Source organism: Patiria miniata, unplaced genomic scaffold, assembly GCF_015706575.1.
Source record: "Patiria miniata isolate m_02_andy unplaced genomic scaffold, ASM1570657v1 HiC_scaffold_22, whole genome shotgun sequence".
Taxonomy (NCBI): domain Eukaryota; kingdom Metazoa; phylum Echinodermata; class Asteroidea; order Valvatida; family Asterinidae; genus Patiria; species Patiria miniata.
In genome coordinates, this window is record NW_024037061.1 from 11229131 (window position 1) to 11254395 (window position 25265).

The following is a 25265-nucleotide window of genomic DNA, read 5'->3' on the forward strand; positions in this document are numbered from 1 at the left end:
CAGTAGCTTTCATCATGATTTCCAGTGGTATTCGGGGGATTTATCTCTGTATTTTCCCCAACTCGGAGACCATTCCTCTCATCTCTTCCCGTGACTGACACAGATTTCTATTCTTCTCGTTTTCACTAGTATAGTTCCGGAGCACTGCCCCGCGAAGCCTGTTTACCGCTGTCTGGGTTACCTCTCCCTTCTCTTAGAATAAACAGCTTTTGTATCACTCTAAAGAACCTTAGTAATATACAAAGAGTATACTTAACTACCAAATTATGTAAGATACAGTCTTTTATAAGCACCAAACAATCATTAATGAGGCCCTATATTATCTTACACGACACCGAATGCCAGTCTTTGCAGACATATCCCTGCGCTGCATGGATACACGTTCTATTTTTAGAATATTGTGCACACACCTGGGAGGCCAGCTTTTGGCAATTTAACGGTGAGTAGGCGAGCGCCCTCTGTTGGCCAAATTTGTGAATGATCAACAACAAATCACTATCATAAGTCATTTCTCCACAGTATGATTGAATGTCAATCTACTGAATGCAGAGTAAAAGTATTTCATTTAAGATGTCTTGGATTAACGGTGCTGCCAAAGACAAAGCGGTATTTATGCCCAAATTGTAAAAAGATTGAGGTTGCACAAAAACGTACAGCAAAGGTTAAGGAACAGTAAGTATATTCATAATGGGCAACCAATAAAATGAAGGGGAGAATTTATATCAAGGGGATGGTGTGGGAATGAGCCTGCATTAAGTTATTTTCCGAAGTAATTTCTGTGGGCATAATTTAGAGCTTCAAATCTGTTAAGATCAGTTTTAAAACTACATAGAGTAGCTTTTGCAGTGCAAACATTAAATACATGTACACACCCATAGTTGAGCAGTTATGGTAGCGTTTGTTTATGGTGTCAATCGAGGACACACATGTGCAACATCATCTATGAATCAAGGACTCCTCGGTTGGAAAATGTGTACAGAACCAATGAAAGCTGTTGCAAATAAGTTTAGAGTACAAACAAAGGAAAAGGGACGAGGAACAAAAACAATCCTTGATTTGCACCATAAACAAGGGGGTATGTACATGTCTGCATTAAATGGAGAAAGCTTTGTTTAGAAAAGGACATGGTGTTTAACAGGGGTGCAGCTGACCTAAAATGACACTTAACAAAGCATAATGACTCTTAAACAGGTCTGTACATCGTGGTACTTGCTAATACCAAAGAGGAAAATTCTACGTTGGTGTAGGGCAAAACCTAATTTGATTTATATCACCCCGGCGCAAAAAAATCCATCTTATAGGAAAATTCTAAATATAATGGTGAATTTGGAAGTTTTTTCTCGTGAAATGCTGACCAATTTAGAAAAGTCTCAGCGTTTCTAAATTTTGTTTTTGCAACCTGTTTAGGTGCCTTAGGTTATATATAAGTTATTAAACAATCATTAAAGAGGGGCAATTGTAGGCAATTTCAAGTGTTTAACAGTATTTTATTATTGGCGACTGTCCAGTATTTTATGTACAAGTGCATAAGATATATTTCAGGAGATGTGAAATAGAAATCATACATTTTTAACTACAATAATAACATATGAATATATTAACAGTGTTTTGACTGTCAGTGTTCCAATTTTATATATTTATGGTACTGGGATATGACTAATCAAAGTGCCTACTTCCATTTTCTTAGATGTTAAATTCATATTGCTGACCCTAATATATAAGAACAAAAATAGAAATCACTCTTTATATATTAATTTTACTTTTACTTATTTTTTACGTGACAATAAACTTTTCAAATTCTTTGATCCTCTATGTACCTGCTTATGCTTTACATGTATTTAAGTTTAACTAAACCTGGGGAAATGGAAAGATAAATTTACAAATATGATACATGTATACTAATAAATAGCCTTGTTCATCCCGGTACACGCAATAAATTATTCTTTGAAAATATATGTAAAATATTTGTTTTCCATCTCAAATAAGATTGTAAGTGTAATATACAGAAAAACAGTTTGCAGTATTTTAATTTTAGACTTCATGTTTATGTACATATAATAGAGCACCATAAAAGATTTTAAACCCTCAGATCTCTGGTCTCAATGTATATGATTGTGTGAATTAAAAATATATTTTTTTTATACAAGTATGCTTACTTCTAAAAGTATTAAAAAAAATTTGGTTCTCACATGAGGATGAGCTTAATACAAACAACATATAGACCAGCACATTTGGAAAGGCCACAAAAGAAAATAGTTCTGCTTCCCGTTTCTATATCAACCTATTCTGGCAGCCCTACCTAAATTTTGTATGGTAAAAATGAGGCAAAAACACCCAAAACCATCAATTTCTACCTTTTACCCTTGACTACACGTAGACACGTCCATATGATCATACAAAAAAAATTTCCTACATGTTTAGTGACTGTGTCCTGCCTTTTTGAAAACAAGGAAGAGGGAGGCCCTTTTTTTTCTCCCTCCAAAATGGCTGCCCGACCGGGCTATTTTTCAAGATGGTTGCCAGTTGTTTTTTGGTTTTTTTTTACTCAGGAAATGACGTAACAGCTTTATATGGGCTACATGCAACGGATAAAGAGGCCAAAATAATGTCACTGTTGAAAATAAAACATTTTTTTCCGTTTAAAAAAAAAGGAGGCGGCCTCCAAAAAGGAAGCGGGCAGGGACGCTTAACATGTTTTTTTTTTATTTCGTCTAATTATGCTTGTAATTTCCCCTAAAAATTATGCACGTACAAGTTCCAATTGTGAACATGCACTTTGAATGATTATGAAGCACACAAGTTGTGTTTCCAATCTTGGACAGCATTTTTTTAGTTGTGAACAAATTATTTCTGTTATGAACGTTGACGATTTTCTTCAACATCCAGCCTGTGCAGAAGTGTGATCAACAATTTGGCAACATCCTCATTTAATCAAATGGCACAATGGAAGTACATAGGTTAGTCAAGGCACAGGCTACATGCACAACCTTATCAAATGTTGTCATGTTTTCATCTTTCCTCATTAGCTTACAGATCTCTACAGGACCATTCAATACTTCGTACTTCTGCCTGACCAAACCTATTACTCTCTCAACATGTATTCGTACTGAAGCAAGTTTTCTTGTGGTCTCAGCTTCTTCCTTACTTAGTTGGCTCTTGCCCTTAGTAAAGGCAGGTATTTTTAGGGTCGCACCATATACACCTACTGAATCATGAATGTTGAAACCTCGGTCTGCCAGCACTTCATCGCCTGGTTGCAATTTGTACAAGATACCACAATTTTCAGTTATGTGTTTGTCACTTGCTCGACCCCCCCCCCCCATCCCTTTGAAATGAAAATGATTGCTCCTTGAGGTGCAACACCAATCAAATATTTCAAGGTATTCCTGGCCTTGTAACTGGAGTATGTTTGCGACTTGGCCCTTTGGTCACTTGATCGTTCCATTGTGACTTCACTGTACACTTTGGATATACAGATCTGAACACAATTGGAAGGGTTTTCCTTAATTCTTCTCTTTCAGGCCAAAACACAGCCATGGGAACCAACCTTGCATAAAGCACATCAATCACACTATTAACTGTTCTTGAAACAGTTGAGCAGTTCACATTAAATCTATAGGCTAAATCTTGATTACAGAGGTTAAGACGAAGGTACATAAGTGTCATTAGTAGCTGCTGGAACTTTGAAAGAACTGCTTTAGGATGAGTGTTCAGAAATGGTGAAATCTCCTGAAGAACAGTTTGAAGTAGTGTTAATGATGGAAGACCTGTGCAGAATTTGACCTTGTCATCATCTTTGAAGCTGTTTTCTGACAGTGACAAATGTTCTACAGTTTCTTTGAGATGATGATTTTCCTCCAACAGTCTCCTACACTCTAACTCAATGGAGGCTGCACTTACTGTATCTGAAGGGGAAGAAGTTGAAGTTGAAGCTTGCTGTGCAGATTGACATGACATAGATGGCTGATGCACTTGCAGACTCAGTAAAGTCTCTGCTGCTTCCTCTTGCAAATCTTGTTCCATTTGAACCTTTTCTAAGGCTTCAGTTTGCAAAGTCATTAGAGCCTGTGCAGCTGTTTCTTTAGCGGCATTCTCTCTCCTGCGAAGTTTTAGTGCCTCACGCTTTTCAAACCGTTCCAGAGCAGTCCTCTTCCGTTTCTTGTCAGGAGATGTCGTGTCTGGAAAAACTGAGGGAACATAATCCGGTGACAGAGGATTTCTGCTCTGTTTTCCTGCATAAGTAAGAGGAAAAAAATAAATGCACATATTTATTTCATGTAGTTAAAACTCTGTTTCTGACTTTTTTTTTTTTTTTTACAATAAACTCGGAATGTGCTATCCCTGATCCCTATTATACAGCCAACAATGGGGTTAGTGGGAGGGGACTGGGTGCACTAGCTCAATTGCTCTGAAGGACACTGTTAGAAACAAATTAAGCTCATTTCCCAATTATTGTAATGGGACTTTGGACAAAGGCTCAACCTATGTACTAGTTGAGATTACAAGGCAAACAAATAAACCAGTAGAAACTGGTTAAATTGTTTTGCTTAGACCTATAATAACCGCAACTGCTTTGTTGGTTTCCTGCCACCTATTTTTTTTCTTTTTTTTTTTTTTCAGTTTTTTCTAGCCATCTGTCCATGTTTAGGCTATGATGATTTGCATTGTATGCTTGTGGTGGAATAGATGTTGCTTGAATTGGATCAATTTGAATAAATTGCCTCTTTTTTTTAAATTTCTTTCCAATAAAACTGTAGGCCTACATGTATCTTTTTTTGTACCTATATCACTTTGGACACCATATGCATTAGCAAAAGAAGCAAGAAAACAGAAAAATCTACATGCCATCTTGGAAAATCTGGCATCTTGGAAAACAAACACTTGTCTTCTTTTAGGTTTATGAAAGAAAAACCTGCAAGAAACTAAATTATTTTTTACTTGGTCTTTTAGTCCCATATGGGGTGTTTTCCTCGTCATTTTCTAGCTTACATCATTGTTCAGAGTAAGAAAAGTTTACTGCATGCGTTTGAAATTTCTATTCTGTTTTTTTTGGCTCAAACTTTAGGACTGTAGGCCATATTACTATAAGTTAACTGCAATTCTAATTTAAGAAATATTCAACCAGATAAATATAAGAAATTGAAAAAGGGCAGTAAAGCCAAGCCCAAGCATGCCAAGGCATGTTGAAGCAGGCTCTGCTCAGATAGTCCTGAGTAACACTCAGCCTAAATAAGATGGCTTACTAAAGGCCTAGCATGCCTAGGCATATGCTAGGCAACGTCTCACCCATCACAATGGTAGTTATTTGAACAGGACGATTCATGGTTTAATGACGAATGCTAGAATTTATTGAACTGTTATCGGTAGTCCTTCTGCTGAAGATCCCACTTTAGCCGCCCTAGCTAAGTTAGATTAAAGCCAAGACGAACTTGCAAATGTCGAATTCACAAAATTTACCCACACAGGCTGCATTTATAGCCTAGGCCTACATGACTTACCAGAAATGAAATGTGCACTACAGAGACGGCTCCCGTCATTCGGCATCCAACCCGGTTCACGTTTTATTGCATTGATCCATTTTTGCCGACGCTCTTCGTCCGTAGGAAACCGATAGAAAGAAATGCCCGACCCGGCTGTTTTCCTGTGTTTACAACGCACGACAACACAAGTATGTACCATTTTGTACAAACCTTGACCCGAGCCTGGCGACGTACCGTACCAGATCTCGATAAATTAACCAAAAAGGAGGGCAAAGGTGACGGGTCAAAGGGAAATTGAGCGGAAGACGTCATGTGGCGGCGCCGTCACGTATATATATGCGTGTACAAAACTGTGTGTAATTTGACTCCCAAAATGGCGGACGACATCAAAACGTGGTAGCTATGGGCGTTTTCGAATCCCTGTTCTTGACAACACGCGTGTAACACGAGAACGTGTTCTCGAGCTGGTTGTTACGAACGCGCGGGTGCGTGTCGCATCGATACAAAGCAATGCAAAATGGCCGACAATCGTCTGAATTTGTACTTAGGCCTATTCCAAATGAACGAGGACGACTGTTGCAAAACCGGACATGCGGGGATGAAATTGCAGACCTGCACTATAACGGTATTCTTATTCCAATCATTAGGGTATTAGCAAAAAAACAAACAAACACAAAACAATTTACGAATCTGCACAGTCCGCCATTTTGTTCAAGCTGCACCTCGCCGAACGCTCCATCAACCGGGGAGTGAAAATCTCGATCCGCGATCGCCCTCTCGGGTCTGTTCGTCACGTTCGAGACCGCTGTTCTCGTGTCGGGTTAACCCGAGTGTTGTCAAGAACAGGGATTCGAAAACGCCCTATGTGACGTCATTGCAAGGGGTTAATACTGTAGACTTGGCCAAGCCTGGGTTGCGCTCGGTCTGTACGTCTGCATGCACGTACTGGGCTGTTGTCTACAAGTAATGTACATGTACATGTACGTACATGTGCGTACGGCGCCGCCGCACGCACGTCCAAAAAACGAGGTCATACGTCACAAACTGTTTATGCATATTCATGATTACAGCGCGGCCGCCATTTTGAAATCGCATGGGGGAGCATTTTCGAGACGATATGCTGAGCCTGCATACTGCCAAAGTTACCAGTGGCATCCCTACATGATTTTCTCGTGCAAATAGGACCCATTTTGGACCCTAATTTTATCAAATCTGCTCTTAGATAATAGTCCAAAAGCTAGGGAGATGATCCTCGGCTATATTCGCACGATTCCACCGATTTTTAAACTAGACGGTCTCGTTTTTTGCAAAAAATTGTGGGGGCACTTTTTATGCAAATTAACGACGCGGACGCGTAGAAATTTTGAAACCCTAATCAAATTTATTGCGCCCGCTGTTGGTCTTATTGCGCCAATCTGATATATCTTCTGTTTAGCCCCCCCCCCCCACAGCCACCCCCCCCCCCCCCACCACCACCACACCGAAAAATAATGGTAATTAAATACTGTTAAAAATGTGCTCGTTTATTCAGAAATTCATGAAGCATATTCAAACTGATTGGATGTTTCCAAAGTGTCTTTCCCATTTGCAAAAGTTCTTTTTAAAAGCCCATCAACCATTAGAGACACACTCTCGGAAAAAATGGTTCGGATAACATTGTTAACTTATTTCTTATGATGGGACTGCGGTTTGGCCGAAGTCAATTGAGCGTGATCGGCTGACTGATAAGGTTTACGTACAAAACCCCAAGACAACGAGGTTTTTGTATAGAAAGCTGCTGGACCACATTTTGCGAGAGTGTGTCCATAATGATTTGTGGAAGATTATGACTGAAAGTCGTCTTTTGGCCAGATGGATGAAAATATTGAGACCAAAGAACGTTTTTTTCAAAAAGGTATGATTTGCTCTACGACTAAGAACCTTAACTGTGGAAATTTTTGTCCTGGATGAAAAGATAATCTCGATCAAAAGAGCGGCCAAAAAAAATCAGTCTTTTTGGAAGCATTCAGCGTCTGGCCGTACGACAGAGCTTGCGATAGTACTGTACGGCCAGACGCAGTCGGGCTAAGTAACAACCCAACCTTGTGGCCTGAAAGCTTCGAGTATGGCGACATGTATAATTATTTGATTAATTCACCTGGCCCATACACTAAAGACACAATGAAATCATTCAAGTCATTGGACTCCTACAGCAACTTCGTGAATGGATTTGTCCAGGCCATACTGTATTCTTCAGTTAGTGCTGATAGTCCTGTTTGTGTACTTCGAAGCAGAGTCACTCATTCACAGAGCTTGACCAAACCCCCTGTGAGTACCTGGATTATGATCATCAAATCCACAGGATCAGTAGTTGCTGCTCACTGCATGTGCATGGCAGGGTAAGAGAAGAGCTTACTTCAATTTGTTTTGTGACAAGGAAACAATGTTGCAACCTGACGCCACTTCAGCAGTTGTGTACAGTCTACATGTATGGACAGTCGATACATTTTTTGAAGTATTTCCTAACAGTAACAAAATTGGAAATGTTTCTCAGTCCCAGAGTCATGTCCAATCATCATTTTTGACTGACCTTCAATGAGATCAAATAATTTTAAAGAAAAAAGCAGCGTCAGGTTGCAACGTTCAACATGCTTTTCAAAAGCAGCATATAAATATGTTATGGCTAGGGGCCTACTTTATGTTTTGTAAAAATTCAGTCCAAGATTTATTCTTTAAACTTGAGCCAAGTTGAAGGATTTTAAGTGCAAATATTTTTTCAGGGTAAACGGTACTTTGAGTACCTACTTTAGTTACATGTACCTCCAAGTACCAACTTAAATACAATAGTAACAGTAGCCTACTACTGAATGCTAGTAGTAGTCGGTGGCACAGCAAAATAATAATTTATTCCTATACAGCTCATTACATCATCAGGAAAAAAATCAATGCGCTTTACGAAGTTAATCGCTTACGTCATTAGAAGTGCATCAAAAATCACTAAGAATATTACTTTAAAATCTGACAAAAAATAATATGTTTTAATGTAGACCCGTGAACTTGGCTATGTTATTGACGCTATGGGTCTAGGTTTAGTGCCGACTCACGAGGCGATTGTGTATCTACGGGCCTGGTTCCTATAAGGGAACAAAATCCACTTTTAATTATTTGACCAACCAATGAAACTAGTCGGCGACAGTAGGAACATGCATGTATGGTGTGTTGAATTTTTTAGGGTAATTTTAGGGGTAAAATGACGATGACAATAACAAAACGCAACTCGAAAATAAAGATGGCGATCACTGCAGTGTGTACTGTGAACACGTAAGGTGTGCTGAATTGCATGGCACCAACCATAAACAGCAGAAGAACATTTTAAATTCTACCCCAAGGAACTTCAACAATTACAAAAGAAATGTGTCATCATATTGAGAGAGATCTGCTTCAGGTTAAAAAGGTCATATTTAAAGGGAATGTACATCATTGGCTTTTGCTGTAATTTTCAGAAATGAACTATTTGAGAGGTTAGTATAATAGATCAAATATTGTTACACTGACATTTTTGAAGTTTTGTGTTCGAAAAAGTTGGAAAAACCAAGCAAAACAAAAATGTTCAAGTAGTCTGGTCCCCGACTCCACAAAAGATAAAATGGATCAATTTATATATGATGGAAAATTGTAAGGCAAGGGAACCAGTCTAGCTTGCCTGCACCCGTTCATGAACATGTAACCAATAGCAAACAAAATTTGGACCAAAAAATGGTAAATTTGAAGCTATAGTTGAAAATAGTTAGGTTTTTCCAACGCTGGTCGGCCGACCACCGTTGGAAATGTTTACAAAAATACCATTTTCTTGAAAATGACTTCACACCAGGTGCCATAACTTTACAAGATGCTTGAGACTGTCATTTACCAACATACTAGTAAGGTATTTCGTAAAAACTTGGTAGTTTTATTTTTCGATGTTTGCAAATGTTGTATATTCCCTTTAAATAAGAAAACACCTTGACTGCAATTTGATCGAAACTAAACAGGGGCCCTACACATTTGTGTTCTTGGATTGGGGGTGATAAGGAGATTGTCTTCCATTTACATGATTTTGTGTTACATATATTTTATTTCCAGGCTTGGAGAGGCATGCAGCCATATCGCAGCAGTGATGTTCAAGTTGGAGGCAGCGAACCGCCTAGGTTACACTTCACAGGCATGTACTGAAAAGGCCTGTAGTTGGAACAAAGACTGCATGAATCATTGGAAGGACTTATTAGACCCACGTACCCTTAAAGATCTTAGCTTCACAAAGCCCAAAAATCAGTCAAGTCAAGGCAGGCAAGAAAATAGGTCAATACGCCCACTCAACCCTATATCAACAGCCACTTTAGGAGATCTTGATTTAGATGCATTGAAAAGGGTAAGCCCAGAGGCATGCAAAATAATGTAAAACTAGAGTTGCAGACAGAACTACCAACACCCTATTGTCACCTTAAAGCAACTGAAGTTCCGGACCGTCAGCAAATCTCTGAAGAGCAAGCAGAACTCATTGCATCAAGCACATCTGGACAGAGAAAATCGAACTTGTGGCACCTCTATCGTTATGGTAGAATTACTGCATCAGTACTGGGGTCTGTGGTCAAATTCATGAGTGGATCGTCAAAGAGGGATGTTTCTTCGCTTAGCTCCAAAATGCTTGAACTTAACTCGTTCTTTCCAACCAGAGCCATGAAATGGGGGATTGATCATGAGTCAATGGCCTTGGCTTCTCTGAAACAGTGTGTAGAGTTAGAGGGCCATCAAAATGTTACACTGTGGAATGTTGGGCTCTACATAGACCCAGATTCACCATTTCTTTGAACATCTCCTGATGCCATGGTCAGTTGCACATGTTGTGGGGTGCAGTGTGTGAAGGTCAAATGTCCACACACACAAAATGCACAAAGTTTTGCTGGATCCAAAGCCATTGACTGTTTGAATGTGACAGGGAATGAACAAAATTGTACAATTTCTCTGAAGGAAAAACATGACTACTTTTACCAAGTGTTGTGTCAAATTGGTGTTCTAAACAAATTGAAAACTGTATCATCTGGGTTGTTTGTTGTTTGGACATCCAAAGGAATGTTTGTGCAGAAAATCAATGATAATGCAGACCAGTGGAAAGCAATTAAGGAAAACAGGGAATTGTTTTTTAAACAATATCTTCAGCCTTCAATTGTAAATATTGCACGAAAGCCAGAGTTGTAGTTTTGGATAGACTTGACTCAAGTCGGAATTGCACTAATTCGGTGTCTCAAATTTACCAAAACCCTTTTTTTTTCTTTTTTAAAACACACTTAGTTTACATCTTTCCAAAAGCATGACAAGTTACACTAAACACCCGTTTCACTGAAGTACACGTGTAACATAACAATTTAAAACCGTGCTTGCACATATTGTATGTCTGCATTTGTGCATGTGCATACATCATGCACAATGTACATACATGTACGTGTTCATGTATATAAATATTTTTTTAAGTTAGCAATTCCGACTTGATCAACTGCTATCAGCATCCCCCACCCTGGCAAAATGATACAGAACTGAGCAAAAGTACATTGAAGTAAAGGTGAAATGATGCAAAAACATAAATTAAAAGCAATATAGAGTGGGGATTTGCTTCCTCCAATCTTCAGATTTATTCATGTATGATCTGTTATAAGTGGACTAGACATTTGTTAAATATACTGTATAAAATAAACTGTGTAATAAAGTTTTTTGGTGGAAAAACAATTGGCATCTTTCATTTTGATGTTTGTGAGGAAAGTTTGCTCATTGGCTTACTGTCATGAACTGACACAACAACAAATCACTAAGGAAAGGCAATTTTACTACATGTATGTACATTGTAATATAAAATTCTGGCAAATGTTTGTTCACAAACCAATTTGGTTTTAAATGTACATGTTTTAAACCAACCGATAACATATATTCCCATAGGCAAAACAAAAATGTCATGTTTACGGTACCTGGAAATTTTGTGGCCAAATTGCCATCCTAAAACTGTTAGTCATTTTGCAAAAAAATACAGTACACGTATATTGTTAATGAGTCTCAAACATTGCAAAAGAACGTTCAAATGCATGAACTGGAATGAAAAAAAAAAAACACCACAGCATAAAATCATTTCCTATCATTCTCCAGACTGTTACCGTAAACACACGATTTATTTTGTTTGGCCTAAATATTAATATATTGCAGAAGAATAGGAATATCACATATTTTATCATATACATGTATTTCAAATTCATATGTAATCTAAATAATATTTTTGTGAGTGGTATGGTCAGTTTGAAAGCAAAATATTCAAAAACTATTGATGCATCACAGTTATTTATTTGTGTAAGGCCAACAAATAAAAGTCTCCGGTTTCTGGTATGCGCACGTCGCCGTAGCCATGCACATTGGCAAAATTGAAAAAAAAACGCCAAACTCACTGATTTGACTGGAATCCTGCTGCTGCACAATTTTAACATGTTCTAAAAAGATGGGGGTTGCGATCGAGTATAAGCTTTATGTGGCCTCTCTAGACTCCCATTTATTTTGCATCAAATTTAGTCGGGCACCATTTGTCATCAGCCAACAATTGAAGAAAAAAAAAGTACCCAAAAAAAAGTACCAAAAAAAAAGCTGCGTCGCCGCACCACCTTTGGGACAAGCTCCATACCAGAAACCGGAGACTTTTTTTTTTGGCCTTAGGTCATGTCAAACTATGGGCCTACCTATATGGAAATACAACACATTTGTACAAAAAAAAATAATAATAATTTTCACAATAAGTAATGGAATAAAAAAGTAAAGTTGAAATTATTTATTCTTGTAAAATAAATGGATTCAGACTTTGTATAGATTGTGTGAACCTGCGAATTCCTCTCCTGATAGTTTATTCACTTTCGTGAATGCAAGAATGGCAATGGTGGATCTCGCATTGAAAAGAGTGAACCCCTATGCATGTCTTTGCAATACAGATTGCCTGAATGAAAGGACTTTGACCGATTATCCGATAACCACTCTAAAAACTACAGTATGACCATTTAACCCCACATCAACAGCCACTTGACTTGAGATCTAGATTTAGATGCATTTAAAACAGTGAACCCCAATGGATGCATGTTTTCACTCATCCCCAATCAAGATGAAAATGCTATACTATAACCGGAATCAGAAAATTTAAATTAAAATAGGGTGACAGCTGAAACTACCAAACTCTTTTTTGTCACCTTATTTAAGGAAACTAAGGATGTATTGTTTGGGGGCGCCCTTTGGCTATGCCACGTACTGCATTGCTCTGCAGTCCACACACTGAAGAGTAAGCATAGAAAAAAAAATCTAATTTGTGGAACCTTAACACCCTTTAATGGTCACATTACTGCATTATTGACATGGTAAAGATTGGTTCATCGTACTTATGTTCCCTTACGGCTCCGTGCACAAGTACTCCGTCAACAGTCAGAGAAAGAGAGTTGGGGGGGGGGAGACCTAGACTGGTTCCCAGTTCATCCACTGCATTTTTAGCATGATCAGAAGTCAGTGGGGTGGGGATTAGTCTGGCAGACCAGTGTTAGAAACGTGAACATATTCGCACATCGAATATGAAGACACTGTGACTAAAAGCTTTGGTACATTCAGGAAGTCGACCAAGCACATGGCTCTCAAAAGTGGTAACAAAGAAGCCTCTCTTGTTTGCCCAAGGAGCCCATTTAGGGTGTAAAATGAAATGCACAGTAGTGTCCACAGAACAGATTGGATGTTTATTTTCTTTAATTGAGGTAGCCACACTACTTGACTAGAGCTGGAAGAAGATTGGTCAATGCAGCACACACTGCAATTATGTCATCTATAGTTCTAACCAACGTTATGGGTACAACATGCTGCAATATGTAAAATTCCTTAATACGCCCTATTGCTCTTTTTACATGGATGCGGACATTTGATAGACTGCTTGAAGCTGCAACTTCCTGTCCGGATAGTTGTTTCTTCCCTTTAGTGAATGCAGGAATGGCAAGGGCGGCACCGTGTACAGCAAGGTCCTCAACAATAGTGAACCCCCTGTCAGCTAAAATGAGGTCACCAGGCAACAGTTTCTCATAAAGCCCACTCTTCTGGGTCAATGTTTTATCGGAAACTCTACCTCCAGAACATCTTGACACTGCACCAGTAGGTGAAATGCCTTTTAAAACTTTGATAGTATTGTGATGTTTGTAGCGACTGTATGTGTGTGCTCTAAGTTTGAGATCTGAAGGACGTTGCATAAATATTTCAAAGCAGTCAATGCGCTGATGACTGTTGTTTTGCGATACTTCTTTGACTTCTTCAAAGCTTTGGGAAGAGTGCGTCTGAGAGTGTTTCTATCTGGCCAATGTATCATGGCTTCATCTTGCCAGCCATGTGCTTAATCCATAAATTAAATATCTTGGAAGCGCTGGATCGTGAAATTTGAAAGCGATCCGCTCTGTCATCAAAAAGTAAATCCAGCATAAGCTTCATAAGAACTAAAAATAACTGATCCTTTAAATTAAGACATCTGAAAAAAGAAGAAGACATACTCTGAACAAGCTGATGAATAACCACACAAAAAAAACTAAATAAGAAGGAAAACCGGTATAGAATTTACATTTTTTGTCAGATTTAATTCTATCATTGGACCACTTTAGTTTGTCCACTTTACTGTGTAGGGAGCAAATATCAGATTTTAGACTTGCTATTTCATCACGGTACATTTTGTGTGGGTCACATTCCTGCACACAATCTGCTTTCATCCACACAGCAACTAGAATTAGGCTTTGTATTAGGCCAAAGAAATGCTTCTGATTACATGGCACTTAAAAATTTAATAGAGTACTGGTAAGGTATACATGTAGGGAAAGCTGTGATGTGCTGTTTTTTTACCCATTCAGGGTAGGTAGGGTAACCGGATGCAGAACTATTATTTTTTTGGCCTAAGTAGAGTAAACTTATACACATTAAACAATGTTGTATGTATTTAATCAAAGTACACAATTAATTTTTATTTTTTATGCATGATACAAAAAATTGATGTGTAAAAAAAAAAAAAATTACAGGCGGCGGCTTCAAAAAGGCATGTGGGCGGGGATGATAAACTGTTTTGTTTTTACTTGGCCTGAAAATATTTACATACAAAAAGTTTAAAATTCAAAATATATTAGTCCTCAAAAAAATTCCATGACTATTAATTTACTTTTCAGGGTCGGAATTCGAGAAAAGAACTAGGCCAAATAATAAAGAAACACATGTTTAGCGTTCTCGCCCGCTTGCTCTTTGCAGGCCGCCTCTTATTTCATTTTTTTTAACAACCAAAAAATGAAAAATCTTAAGCAGTGACATCATCTTGGCATCTTTGTCTGTTGCATCTAGCCCATAAAAAGCTGGTATGTCATTTCCTGAGTCCAACGGAGATAAAAAAAAAAAACCAGAAAAAAAATGGCAGCCATTTTGCAACATAGCCTAGTTAGGTGGCCATTTTGGAGAATTAAATCAATCAAAGGGCCTCCCGCTTCCTTTTTTTCAAAAAGGCAGGCATTAGGCCTAAACATGTTTTTTTATATTTGGCCTTACATGAGACTCCATCAGTTTCTATCTTTTCTTTTCATGCCGCGAGAACCCTGATACTTCTCTCACATCTCATTAAGTGAAGTGATATTATCAAAAAGGAGACTGATAGTGTATGTAAATCCAATGTGATTAGAAAAATGTAAACATACTTTGTCACTGGGTCTGGTTCCAGCTGTGGCGTGGATGGTGAACTGGTAGTTTGCTTCCTCTTTCGATCTGAGCGCTTCTGCCATCTCTCGTAACGTTTAAGTTGCTCCTGCCCTTTCCTGAGTTGTTCAGTTGTAGTTCCACTAAATACAGTTGGAACGAAGTCCACATGATTGTCATCTCTAGAGTAATTTCCTGTAGAATCCCAAACCAGAAAAGATAAAGAATAATTAAAATGAAATTAGGTTATGATGAAATTGCAATGAGCCCAGCTACATTTATTCCCCTATTTCTTTGCATAATACTATCCATTCATCAACTACCTATGACTCGAGTATGACACACACATGCATGTAAGACCTGGTGAGTTGGGTTTGTTCAAATTTTTCAGACCAGTCTCAGTCATACTGTGGGGTTTGTTTTTGTGTACTGACGGGGTGTCACAGTCAGTCAGTGTATGCGATAACGCACATTGTACATGTATTATTGTTTAGGGGAAATTATAGGGGCATTGAATTTTATGGAACTCTTTCCAGCAAACTGACAAACTGACAAAGCCTCAAGGCTCAAACGTGACACTGTGGCCTCAGATAAGTTTAATACTATGGTTAGATATTTTTTGAAATGAGCACTGCTTTTAGCCAATTTTTTTTTTATTCAGACATGTCAAATGTTTGCCTAGAACCATAGGCCCTTCAGTTCAGTGTTAAGGCTCAGCCTCAGTAACCATGGTAAAACGGTTAGGCCTAACGTTATGTTTGGCATAGAATACATGCAATGCGCAAGTAGAACATACGCAAAGAACTTAAGCGCGTCATTGACGGTTCAAAAAAACGTGACGGCAAACAGCATCTGCAGCGAATACGCACACGCGTTGCGCTGTATGCGTAGAGCAAAATGACACGCTCATTTGCTGATCGTGCGTTTCGGTTTTGGGCGTATTGGCTTCGATAACGCACCGGTATGGAACACGAACGCAGATATGCAAATAGCCGTACAAAAGCCGTACAAAATGTCTAGGTCTCGATAGGTTTATGCACAAACACGGATGCGCCCAGCAGGCATTACTTTGTACACGAAGTTAGCGCTCTAGTAATTTAATATAGTTCTATGGGTCACCCCCAAACCCGGTCATTATCACGCAGTGAAGACCGGCTCCTCACACTGTTATTCCCTTAATAATACTGTTAATAAATTACAATATTAATGAACAATGTACATGTACTGTATGTAGTATGACTGCTGCGATACATTCGCAGTCAAGCAGCAGCTGCGGTAGTGGCGCAATTCATCGCGTTGATGAGTAGACTGGTTCCCGGTCCCTCTATCGTTGGTTCAGACATGGGAGTGGGACCAAATAAGACGATAAGACCTTCTACAAACAACCTCCAACCTTTTATTTCACTGTAATAAATGTGGTGAGTTAATTTATGAAGGTGTTTTTACATCTAAAAAAAGCCTGGTTTACTGTAATCAGATTTCTGTGAACACCACGATACAAAATAATATGTCAACAATTTAAAAATGAAACCTTTCAATAAAATTGGGCGAATAATTCTAGATTTGGAAAGATTGCAGTATATCACCTCAATGTAATGGTAAGTCACCGCGACTATATTTGACAAATCATGAATTTGGGGCCGAGAAGCATTAAATTTCGCTCGATGGCAAGGTTTTAGGTCGGGGGTAAGGGGTGGGTAATTTGTTATGGGAAGAAATGACGATATTTTGTTTTTATTCGAATAATTTTTAAAAAGGGCACTGATGGGGGGGCAAGTGCTACTTCAAAAAAGGAAGTCTTTACAAAATATCCCCCCCCCACTACTCCTATGAAAAATGGTTAAAAGCGGGAGAGGGTACACGGAGATGTAGTAACGGTTATGAAGTGGGCGCGCTTTCATTTCCTCAGAAAGGCTCAATGTCACCTAAGGAAAGCCTTCACCTGCCCTCCAACCCCACCGTCCCACACCCCTTCCCGCTGGATACGCCACTGCTCGCTCCCTATCGGTATTTGTTCACAGTCAAGAAACTGATGAGCACTGCATGATGAACATTATATACTTGATGATGAACCATTCTGCCCCCAAATTCATGTCGATGAGGGTTTAATGTGACGTAGAAACATCCGTGTGAGGAGTAAATAACCACGCTGTGGTTGACTGATTCTTTTCAATGCTCGCTAAGAAGGCATGCCTATCCTTTCGGCGTGATATATTATACTTGAATAATATTGAACAGCTTGCTTTTATGCTGTCAAAAGCTTTAGGACTATGGGCTGCCTGCGCCAACAAAGAGGGCGCCCTTTTACCTAGCAACGACGTCTCATGGGTGGGACATTTAGCTGGTTGACGCGCACCGTTCCTTGAGTGTGACGCACGTACACCAAGGGATTTGTACACGCAGTGGTACGGCTGCGCGTAGCGGCAAAATTGCAGTCAGGCAAGATGGCGTCGGTCGGTCACCCCCAACTGTGCTTTCTTTGCCGGTGAGGGGGGTTTTGTGAACGGAGCAGATAGAACGAGCAGGCTACCTGCAGCGCATCTTCACATCTCATCTGGAGCTCCAAGCGGACAGTCATCCATTGCTGAGCCTACGGTGCGCAGCCAGACTGAGACCTTGAGTGCAGAAAAAACATGCAAAACAGGATCAGGTAAACTTTACTCAATCTCTAGCTGTCAAAATTCTTCAAAAATAAATTCATGGAGCAACTAAAACAAGGTCCTCAGGAATTCACCAGCCAAGTTTGAGGTCATAATTCAATTGTTAAAGGAGACGTTTAATGAACATATTGCACCTGAGAGTAAAGAAAAGTGTTTTGAAATTGAAGTATAAGACTAGAATGGTACATGTCCAACTTTTTGAAAAGATTTACCTTCTGGTGGCAGCGAGAAGAGAGAACGTGTAGAAACTGAGACTGGGTACATGACTGATGGTACATCAAGGGTGTTGGACTGGTTGTTTCATGTGCCAGTCTGTATTCTTGTGTTGCATGTTTCTACTATCACAACTTTTGGGACTCTCATACACAGTACATGTATTGAGAATCCCAAATTATTTGGACTGGTGCACAGCAAATGCAACTTGTCTTACTGTACAATGTACTCTTTAATTTAACAGTTTCACCAAATATCCAGCTTGATTACGTGCACAAAAACAAACATTTCGAGTACTCGTACTCGAAATGACGGTACTCGTACTCGGGCAGCTAAGTACTTGTACTCGACATGTCGGGGGCCATAGAAGGAGCGTTCTCGTTGCGGTCCCTGTCAGGTATTTCACCTGCGAATCCTTCTACCACATCACACCACTACTACTATTTGAACTTTGCCTAGTCACTATGGTTACCAATGACCAAAATGTGGATGGACCTCAGCGTCATCAACACGGGTCCTTGTCAGGACCGGCCCTGAGCATCGTCTCATCCAACATTGAAGGTCTCACAGGCGCCAAGCAAGATCTTCTGGCTGAACTTTGTGTGCAGAATAACTGTGACATCCTCTGCCTCCAGGAAACCCACCGAGGGCCTGCACGTAACCGCCCACGTATTCCTGGTATGACGCTGATAATAGAGAGACCTCACGACCAGTATGGCAGTGCCATCTTTGTGCGTAGCGGACTTACAGTGGATAAGTTCTCTCTTTCAGAGACTGACAACATTGAAGCCCTTTCTATCTGCCTCATGGGGATTTCTGTTAGCTCAGTCTATAAACCGCCAAACGAGACATTCAACCTACCCAATGCACCTACAGATGGCCGTGTAAATGTGGCTATTGGGGACTTCAACAGCCATAACGTCGCTTGGGGATATGGAGAAACGAACGAAGATGGTGAAAACGTAGAGAACTGGGCAGATACAAACCAGATGTCACTCATACATGATGCAAAGCTTCCCCCCCCCCTCTTTTCAACAGCTGTAGATGGAGACGGGGATACAACCCTGATATGGTGTTTGTTTCTAACTGCATTGCCAATCAGTGTGAGAAGGTTGTGCTGAACCCCATCCCCCACACCCAACATCGACCAATCGGACTCAAAGTGAACGCCGTCATCACTCAAAGAACAGTCCCCTTCCGCAAGCGCTTCAACTTGAGGAAGGCAAACTGGGAAAAGTTTGCGAAGGACCTTGACTCCTACATCCAAGACCTGCCAGCCCTCCCGACCCACTACGACACCTTCGTAGAGCTGACCAAAAAATCGTCAAGGGAAAACATCCCCCGAGGCTGCCGCACCAGCTACACCCCAGGTCTGACAGATGACTCCAAAGTGCTGTACAATGACTACGAAAAACACTTTCAGGTCGACCCTTTTAGTGCTGATACTCTTGAATGTGGTGAGAATCTGACCAAAGCCATTACAGAAAGCAGACGGAGGAGATGGCAAGAGTTTATCCAGTCCACAGATATGACTCATAACAGCAGGAAAGCGTGGAAAACAGTTCGGGTTTTTGGAAACGATCTCACAAAGACTCAACCTAGGCCGCAAGTTACTGCCGACCAGGTAGCCCACCAACTCCTTGTGAACAGCCAGGGCAACCCAGACCACCATCCGAGAAGAGCCAAGCTCCCAAAGACTGCTGACACTTCAGAGTTCACAAGACCCTTCTGCATGAGTGACCTATGCAGTGCTATCAAAGCCATGAAGAGTAACAAAGCAGCCGGACTTGACGACATCCTCTGCGAGCAGATAAAACAGCTTGGACCTGCTGCGCTTCAGTGGCTGCTTGACATGTACAATGACTGTATGAGTACCAACAACATCCCTAAGGCATGGAGGAAAGCCAGAACTATTGCTCTACTCAAGCCCGGCAAAGACCCAGCCAGCCCTAGGAGCTACAGGCCCATCTCGCTCTTATGCCAGACTTACAAGCTGTTTGAAAGACTCATACTCAACCGGATCGCCCCCTTTGTGGACGAGTGCCTTATCCCCCAGCAGGCAGGCTTCAGACCAGGAAAGTCCTGCACGAGCCAACTTCTGAACCTCACGCAGTTCATCGAAGATGGGTACGAGGAAGGCCTGATCACTGGAGCCGCCTTTGTTGATCTCTCTGCGGCATACGATACAGTGAACCACAGAATCCTCACCAGCAAGATCTTTGAGATGACAGGGGATGTGAGGCTGACAGAATTGATCCAGAATTTGCTATCAAACAGGCGCTTCTTTGTGGATCTAAACGGCAACCGTAGCAGATGGCGCAGACAGAAGAACGGCCTCCCGCAAGGAAGCTTCCTTGCCCCTCTGCTATTCAACATCTACACCAATGACCAGCCATTACACCCCAATACCAGAAGCTTCCTGTACGCCGATGACCTGTGCATAGCCACTCAGAAGCACTCGTTCGAGGAGGTGGAAAGGCCTCTCAGTGATGCACTTGCAGATCTTACTCCGTACTACGCTGCCAACCATCTAAGGGCCAATCCTGAGAAAACCCAGATCAGTGCCTTCCACCTGAAGAATCGAGACGCTCAACGAACACTGAGAGTAAGATGGCATGGGAGACTTCTTACACACTCTCACAAGCCCATCTACCTAGGCGTCACCCTAGACCGCTCCCTCACATACAAGGACCACATTGCCAAAACTAAAGCAAAAGCTGGAGCCAGAAACAACATCTTGAGGAAGTTGGCAAACACCAGTTGGGGAACAGACGCCAGAACCATTCGTACAACAGCCCTTGCTCTGTCATTCTCTGTTGCTGAATATGCGTCCCCAGTCTGGAGCAGATCATCGCATGCTGCTAAACTCGACCCAGTTCTGAACACTGCTTGTAGAGCCATTTCTGGATACCTAAAACCGACAAGAGTAGACGATCTGTACCTGTTGTGTGGAATTGCTCCCCCATATATCAGACGGGCAGTCGCATCACAGATGGAGAAGCGTAAGCAGGAGAATGACCCCTTACACCCTCTCTTCGAGCACAAACCAGCCAAAAAGAGACTGAAATCAAGGCACAGCTTCCTTCACAGCAGCAGTACTCGGGGGAAATGGTATAGCTTCACTTTTATAGTACACCATATGGCCTTATTTTATCGATACTTTTAGTTTGAAATGGTTGATTGGATTGTGGAGAAATCGAAGTTTCCTGATTTTCCTCTGTGCACGTCCGGACAAACACATTTAACAGCTAGCCGCGGGTGGGTCTGTATATCGGTCTGACTGGGCCTGGGCCAATTACGCACAGTGAACCATTTGCCGTATGGAGGTATTCGGAATAGAAAATTTCATACTCGTACTCGTACTCGTACTCGGAAGTACAGTACTCGTACTCGTACTCGGAGGTAGGCTCGTACTCGGAGACCTGTTCTTGTACTCGGAGGTACTCGTACTCGTACTCGTACTCGGCAACCTTAAAGTTCTCGGCAGTACTCGGTACTCGGAAAAAAGTACTCGACTACAACACTGGTACTTCGTCAGCCAAATAGATGTCGATCTCGTTTCGAATTTCATGACCACAAAATCAAGAGGTGATCCCCCAAATTAAAAGTCATTCTCAAATGTCCTTGTAACAAATTCCCGTTTCGAAAATAACTTTGATATCCCAAGTTATAACTTATGAGGCCAGCAACTGATTGTAGCGATCAGAGATCTTGTGTGTGTGATATCCCGATGTGGGGACTTTACCAAGCATCAACGTAGAAGTAGAAGAGAAATCCATCAACCCTCAACATTTGTGTACATACAAAACCATATAATTAACATAATGATCATCAAATGGCAAATCCTGTTTTAAGATAACGTAATCGGAAAGTGTTTTCAACACCGCAGCCAACTTGCTAGAAATATTGTATCCGCCTTTGCTAATGTACGCTGTTTTTCGATGGCTTTATTTACTGCTGGAAACAAGTCTACAGGCAAGGCATGGGCAAGGCAAAACATCAGTGCCGTGTCAGATGTAAACTGTTTTTCAACATTACCTCTCTTTAATCACAATTCCGACCCACTTATACTAAGACCAACCCGTTCCAACTAGGCCAAAAAAAAGTCTCCGGTTTCTGGTATGCGCGCACGTCGCCGTAGCCATGCGCGTCGGCAAAATGAAAAAAAAAAAATCAATGAAAGATGATTTCTCAAAACCGCCAAACTCACTGTTTTGACTGGAATCCTGCTGCTGCACAATTTTAACGTGTTTTTAGATGGGGTTATGATCGAGAATAAGCTTTATGTGGCCTCTCTGGTCTCACATAATATTTGCACTAAGTTTAGTCGGGCACCATTTTGCAGTCATCAGCCGATGCGGTACCCGCTGCTATGTACATCAGATTCGAACCGGCCAACCAATCCCGTTAGCTCGGTGGTCGAGTGGTAAGACACCTGCACTAGAAAGCAGGAGGTCGTGAGTTCCAGTCCCACCCGAGTGATTTTTTTCCAACTTTCACTCTGGAGGTAACAAACTGAGTATACAGTGTTTAAAAACGTCGGTGAAGGGCAAAACCTAATTTGATTTAATTTGATTTATTAATCAGCTGTTTCGGCTCACCAATAAGTATACCACTAGTACTAACGTGTAATGGCAATTTACTTAGACCCAAAAGTATTATTCATTTGAAACAATAGTGATTTTTGAATACGGATTTTTGGCTTCAGGAATACTGATTTTGAATTTTGGAGGTTGGCAACTCAGTAACATTTGCACCACATATGGTTTCCTGCCCACCGGACTCCCAAAATGTCTCGGTGTTTGCTCTCAGTTCTCTGCCCCCCCCCCCATACCTTCCTGTGTAAACCGGCACCCCGGGAACAAGACGATTCCTCTTCCTTGCCTTTGATCCCGTGATGCCGAGCTGGAGGTCATGACCATGCTGGCCTGCTTTGCCACACTTTATCACTAGGTGCTATGGGACATAGCACAGGTACTGGGGTTCCCTGAACCTGAGACCCCGACTCCTACAGCAGCGTTTGTTCGAGCATGAATGGCTTCAAACTCACTATAGCAAACTCACTCACCCCTGATCCCACTCTGGTGGTTCCCTTTGATCGGGTTTGTTTTCAGCAGATCCAGTCGGTGTTCGACCAATCCAAACTGTGTTACCGTCTGCGTTTCCCGAGTCTGTACTCCTTACCAGTGGATGACACGACCCTTACTTCACCATAATGGGCCAGGGGGCAATTGTGGGGCAAGGAAATCTAAGCGTAGGGTACACAGATAACTAAATGGCAACTAAAAGCCTAGGTACGCGCGTGCATGCCCATTGTCAATGGTCCGGAAATATGCCACTAGAGCAACTTAGAAGTTTTACGAACAAGAAATGTAACCACAGAATGGTGTACACGAAAGTATAACAAAATGTACAAAAGCGTTGACTGCACACTATCTACAGCTGTGCGCTTGTGTGGCTTGGTTTTGCTACCAAAGTACCAATGTTAATTATAATGCTTTCATTCGCCCAAAATGTGTTCACAAAGCTGATGATTCGATCACTCTGTATCTTCAACTTGTTATGAATCATAACAGCGAAGAAAATAAACCAAATTAATGTACCGGTACAATCTGTAGATTAAAGTGTTAAAGGAAAAACGGGGGGGGGGGGGGGGGGGGGGGCAAGTAAACAACTTCATGGGGGGGGCAAACCCGCGGTCAGGTTATAGAGTTCACAAGACACCCCCCCCCCCAATCAGGCAAATTTAAACACCTGCCCAACTCTACTGTGCCCTCTCAACCCCTTCATAATTATATTTCACATCTAAGAAAATATGCAGCACCAAAAATAATAAAGACTGGAAAGCCAATTTAATAAGCTACATTTCGATGAAAAAAATACTGAAATTGTCTAATCCGTTCAAAGAATATCACACAATGACCCTAAGACCTATTTTGTCCAAAAATGCGATTTCAAGAATCATCATCTCAATTGTCTTCAAACATCACCAACGATAAAAGCTCAGTTTAAAAGTAAAAAAATCCTTTTAAAGGCCCGTCTTTAAAAAAAAGGGGGATTTATAAATTATATTGTTTGCCTAACAAGGGTTGTTAATAAAGATATTGTGCACTACAGTTGTTGACAATTCTGTATTCTCTGTCATTGTCTTTGTTGTTCCAAACAGTAAGAATACACAATAAATTGCTTTTTGTTTTGGACGAAAGAGGTTTTAGGGTCATTGTGTTTAAATCTTGATATTCCTTGAACGAATTGAGACATTTTAGTAATGTTTTCATCTAAAAGTAGCTTAATGAAAATGGCTTTCCAGACACTATCATTTTTGGTGCTTCGTATTTTTTCAAATATGAAATATAATTTGGGGGGGTTGGGTTCCGCTTTTTTTGACTAACCCTGTATAAAAACCTGTTTCTGCATATTTTTTTTCTTCATTTGAAGAAAAGAACCTGGATCAATCATTGATTTTAGAAAATTGTCAAAGCAAGGTTTGTACAGTATAAAGTGATATACGTCAAGCACGTATTCACCTCAATTTTACAAAATATTCCGTCATTGAAAACATTTTTTTAATGTGTAGCTTAAAGCTATAATCTAATGCAAAACTAAATGTAAAAATGTTTTTCTCCAACTGTGACAAACACTGCTTCCTAATTTTATTTTAGTAAGTACTAATTCTTTCATCTAGCGTAGCCATGGGCGTCGCGAGGGGGGGGGGCAAGGGGGGCATTTGCCCCCCCCCCCCGGAAAAGCAAAAAAAAAAAAAAAAAAGGAAGAAAAAAAGAAAAGAAAAAAAAAAGAAAAAGAGGCGCAAAGACGAAGTGGTGTAAATTTAATGAGTTGGGGGGGGGGGGCAAAATGTCCCTGCCCCCCTCTAAAACTGGTAAATCGAGAATGTGTTGAGAAATACAACAATTTTTTTTGGCAAAATTTTTTTTTGCCCCCCTCTAGAAAAAATCCTGGCGACGCCCATGAACGTAGCCACAATGAATTTATGACATCGTCTTTTCAATCTTGTGAATGTACATGCAATCAGTGAAATCATCCAAGTCTCACACATGAAAATTATTTTTAAATGCGCATGCAACAATCATTGATGGGTTTAGAAATTTTGTGTTTTTCATCTTCAAAAAGTAGGACATTCTCTAAACTGGAGAAAGCTGATTGATTGTTTTCTAAGATCGCAGTT

The 25265-nt window shown here is 40.6% G+C and overlaps 2 protein-coding genes across 2 annotated transcripts; one reads left to right on the forward strand and one right to left on the reverse strand.

The window, feature by feature from the left end:
* Positions 1-3375: 3375 nt before the first annotated feature.
* On the reverse strand, positions 3376-5652 carry LOC119730061. Its single transcript, XM_038202848.1, has 2 exons — positions 5499-5652; positions 3376-4232 (listed from the first exon to the last, which is right to left on the reverse strand). Exons 1-2 carry the CDS (start codon positions 5542-5544, stop codon positions 3376-3378), a joined length of 903 nt encoding a protein of 300 aa, XP_038058776.1. The 5' UTR covers positions 5545-5652.
* Positions 5653-18543: 12891 nt separating this feature from the next.
* Positions 18544-23295, forward strand: LOC119730062. Its single transcript, XM_038202849.1, has 3 exons — positions 18544-19041; positions 19182-21190; positions 23094-23295. The coding sequence occupies exons 1-3, from the start codon at positions 18544-18546 to the stop codon at positions 23293-23295; spliced, it is 2709 nt and encodes a 902-aa protein (XP_038058777.1).
* The last annotated feature ends 1970 nt before the right edge of the window (positions 23296-25265 follow it).

Excerpts from the sequence above, each read along its gene's own strand:
- LOC119730061 (XM_038202848.1), bottom strand. The coding sequence starts at position 5,544 with ATGCCGAATGACGGGAGCCGTCTCTGTAGTGCACATTTCATTTCTG. Across the intron at positions 4,233-5,498 it reads TAGTGCACATTTCATTTCTG|GAAAACAGAGCAGAAATCCT; the intron begins GTAAGTCATGTA and ends TTACTTATGCAG.
- LOC119730062 (XM_038202849.1), top strand. The coding sequence starts at position 18,544 with ATGGTTACCAATGACCAAAATGTGGATGGACCTCAGCGTCATCAACAC. Across the intron at positions 19,042-19,181 it reads CGAACGAAGATGGTGAAAAC|TGTGAGAAGGTTGTGCTGAA; the intron begins GTAGAGAACTGG and ends ATTGCCAATCAG. Across the intron at positions 21,191-23,093 it reads AGCAGTACTCGGGGGAAATG|CAGCGTTTGTTCGAGCATGA; the intron begins GTATAGCTTCAC and ends CGACTCCTACAG.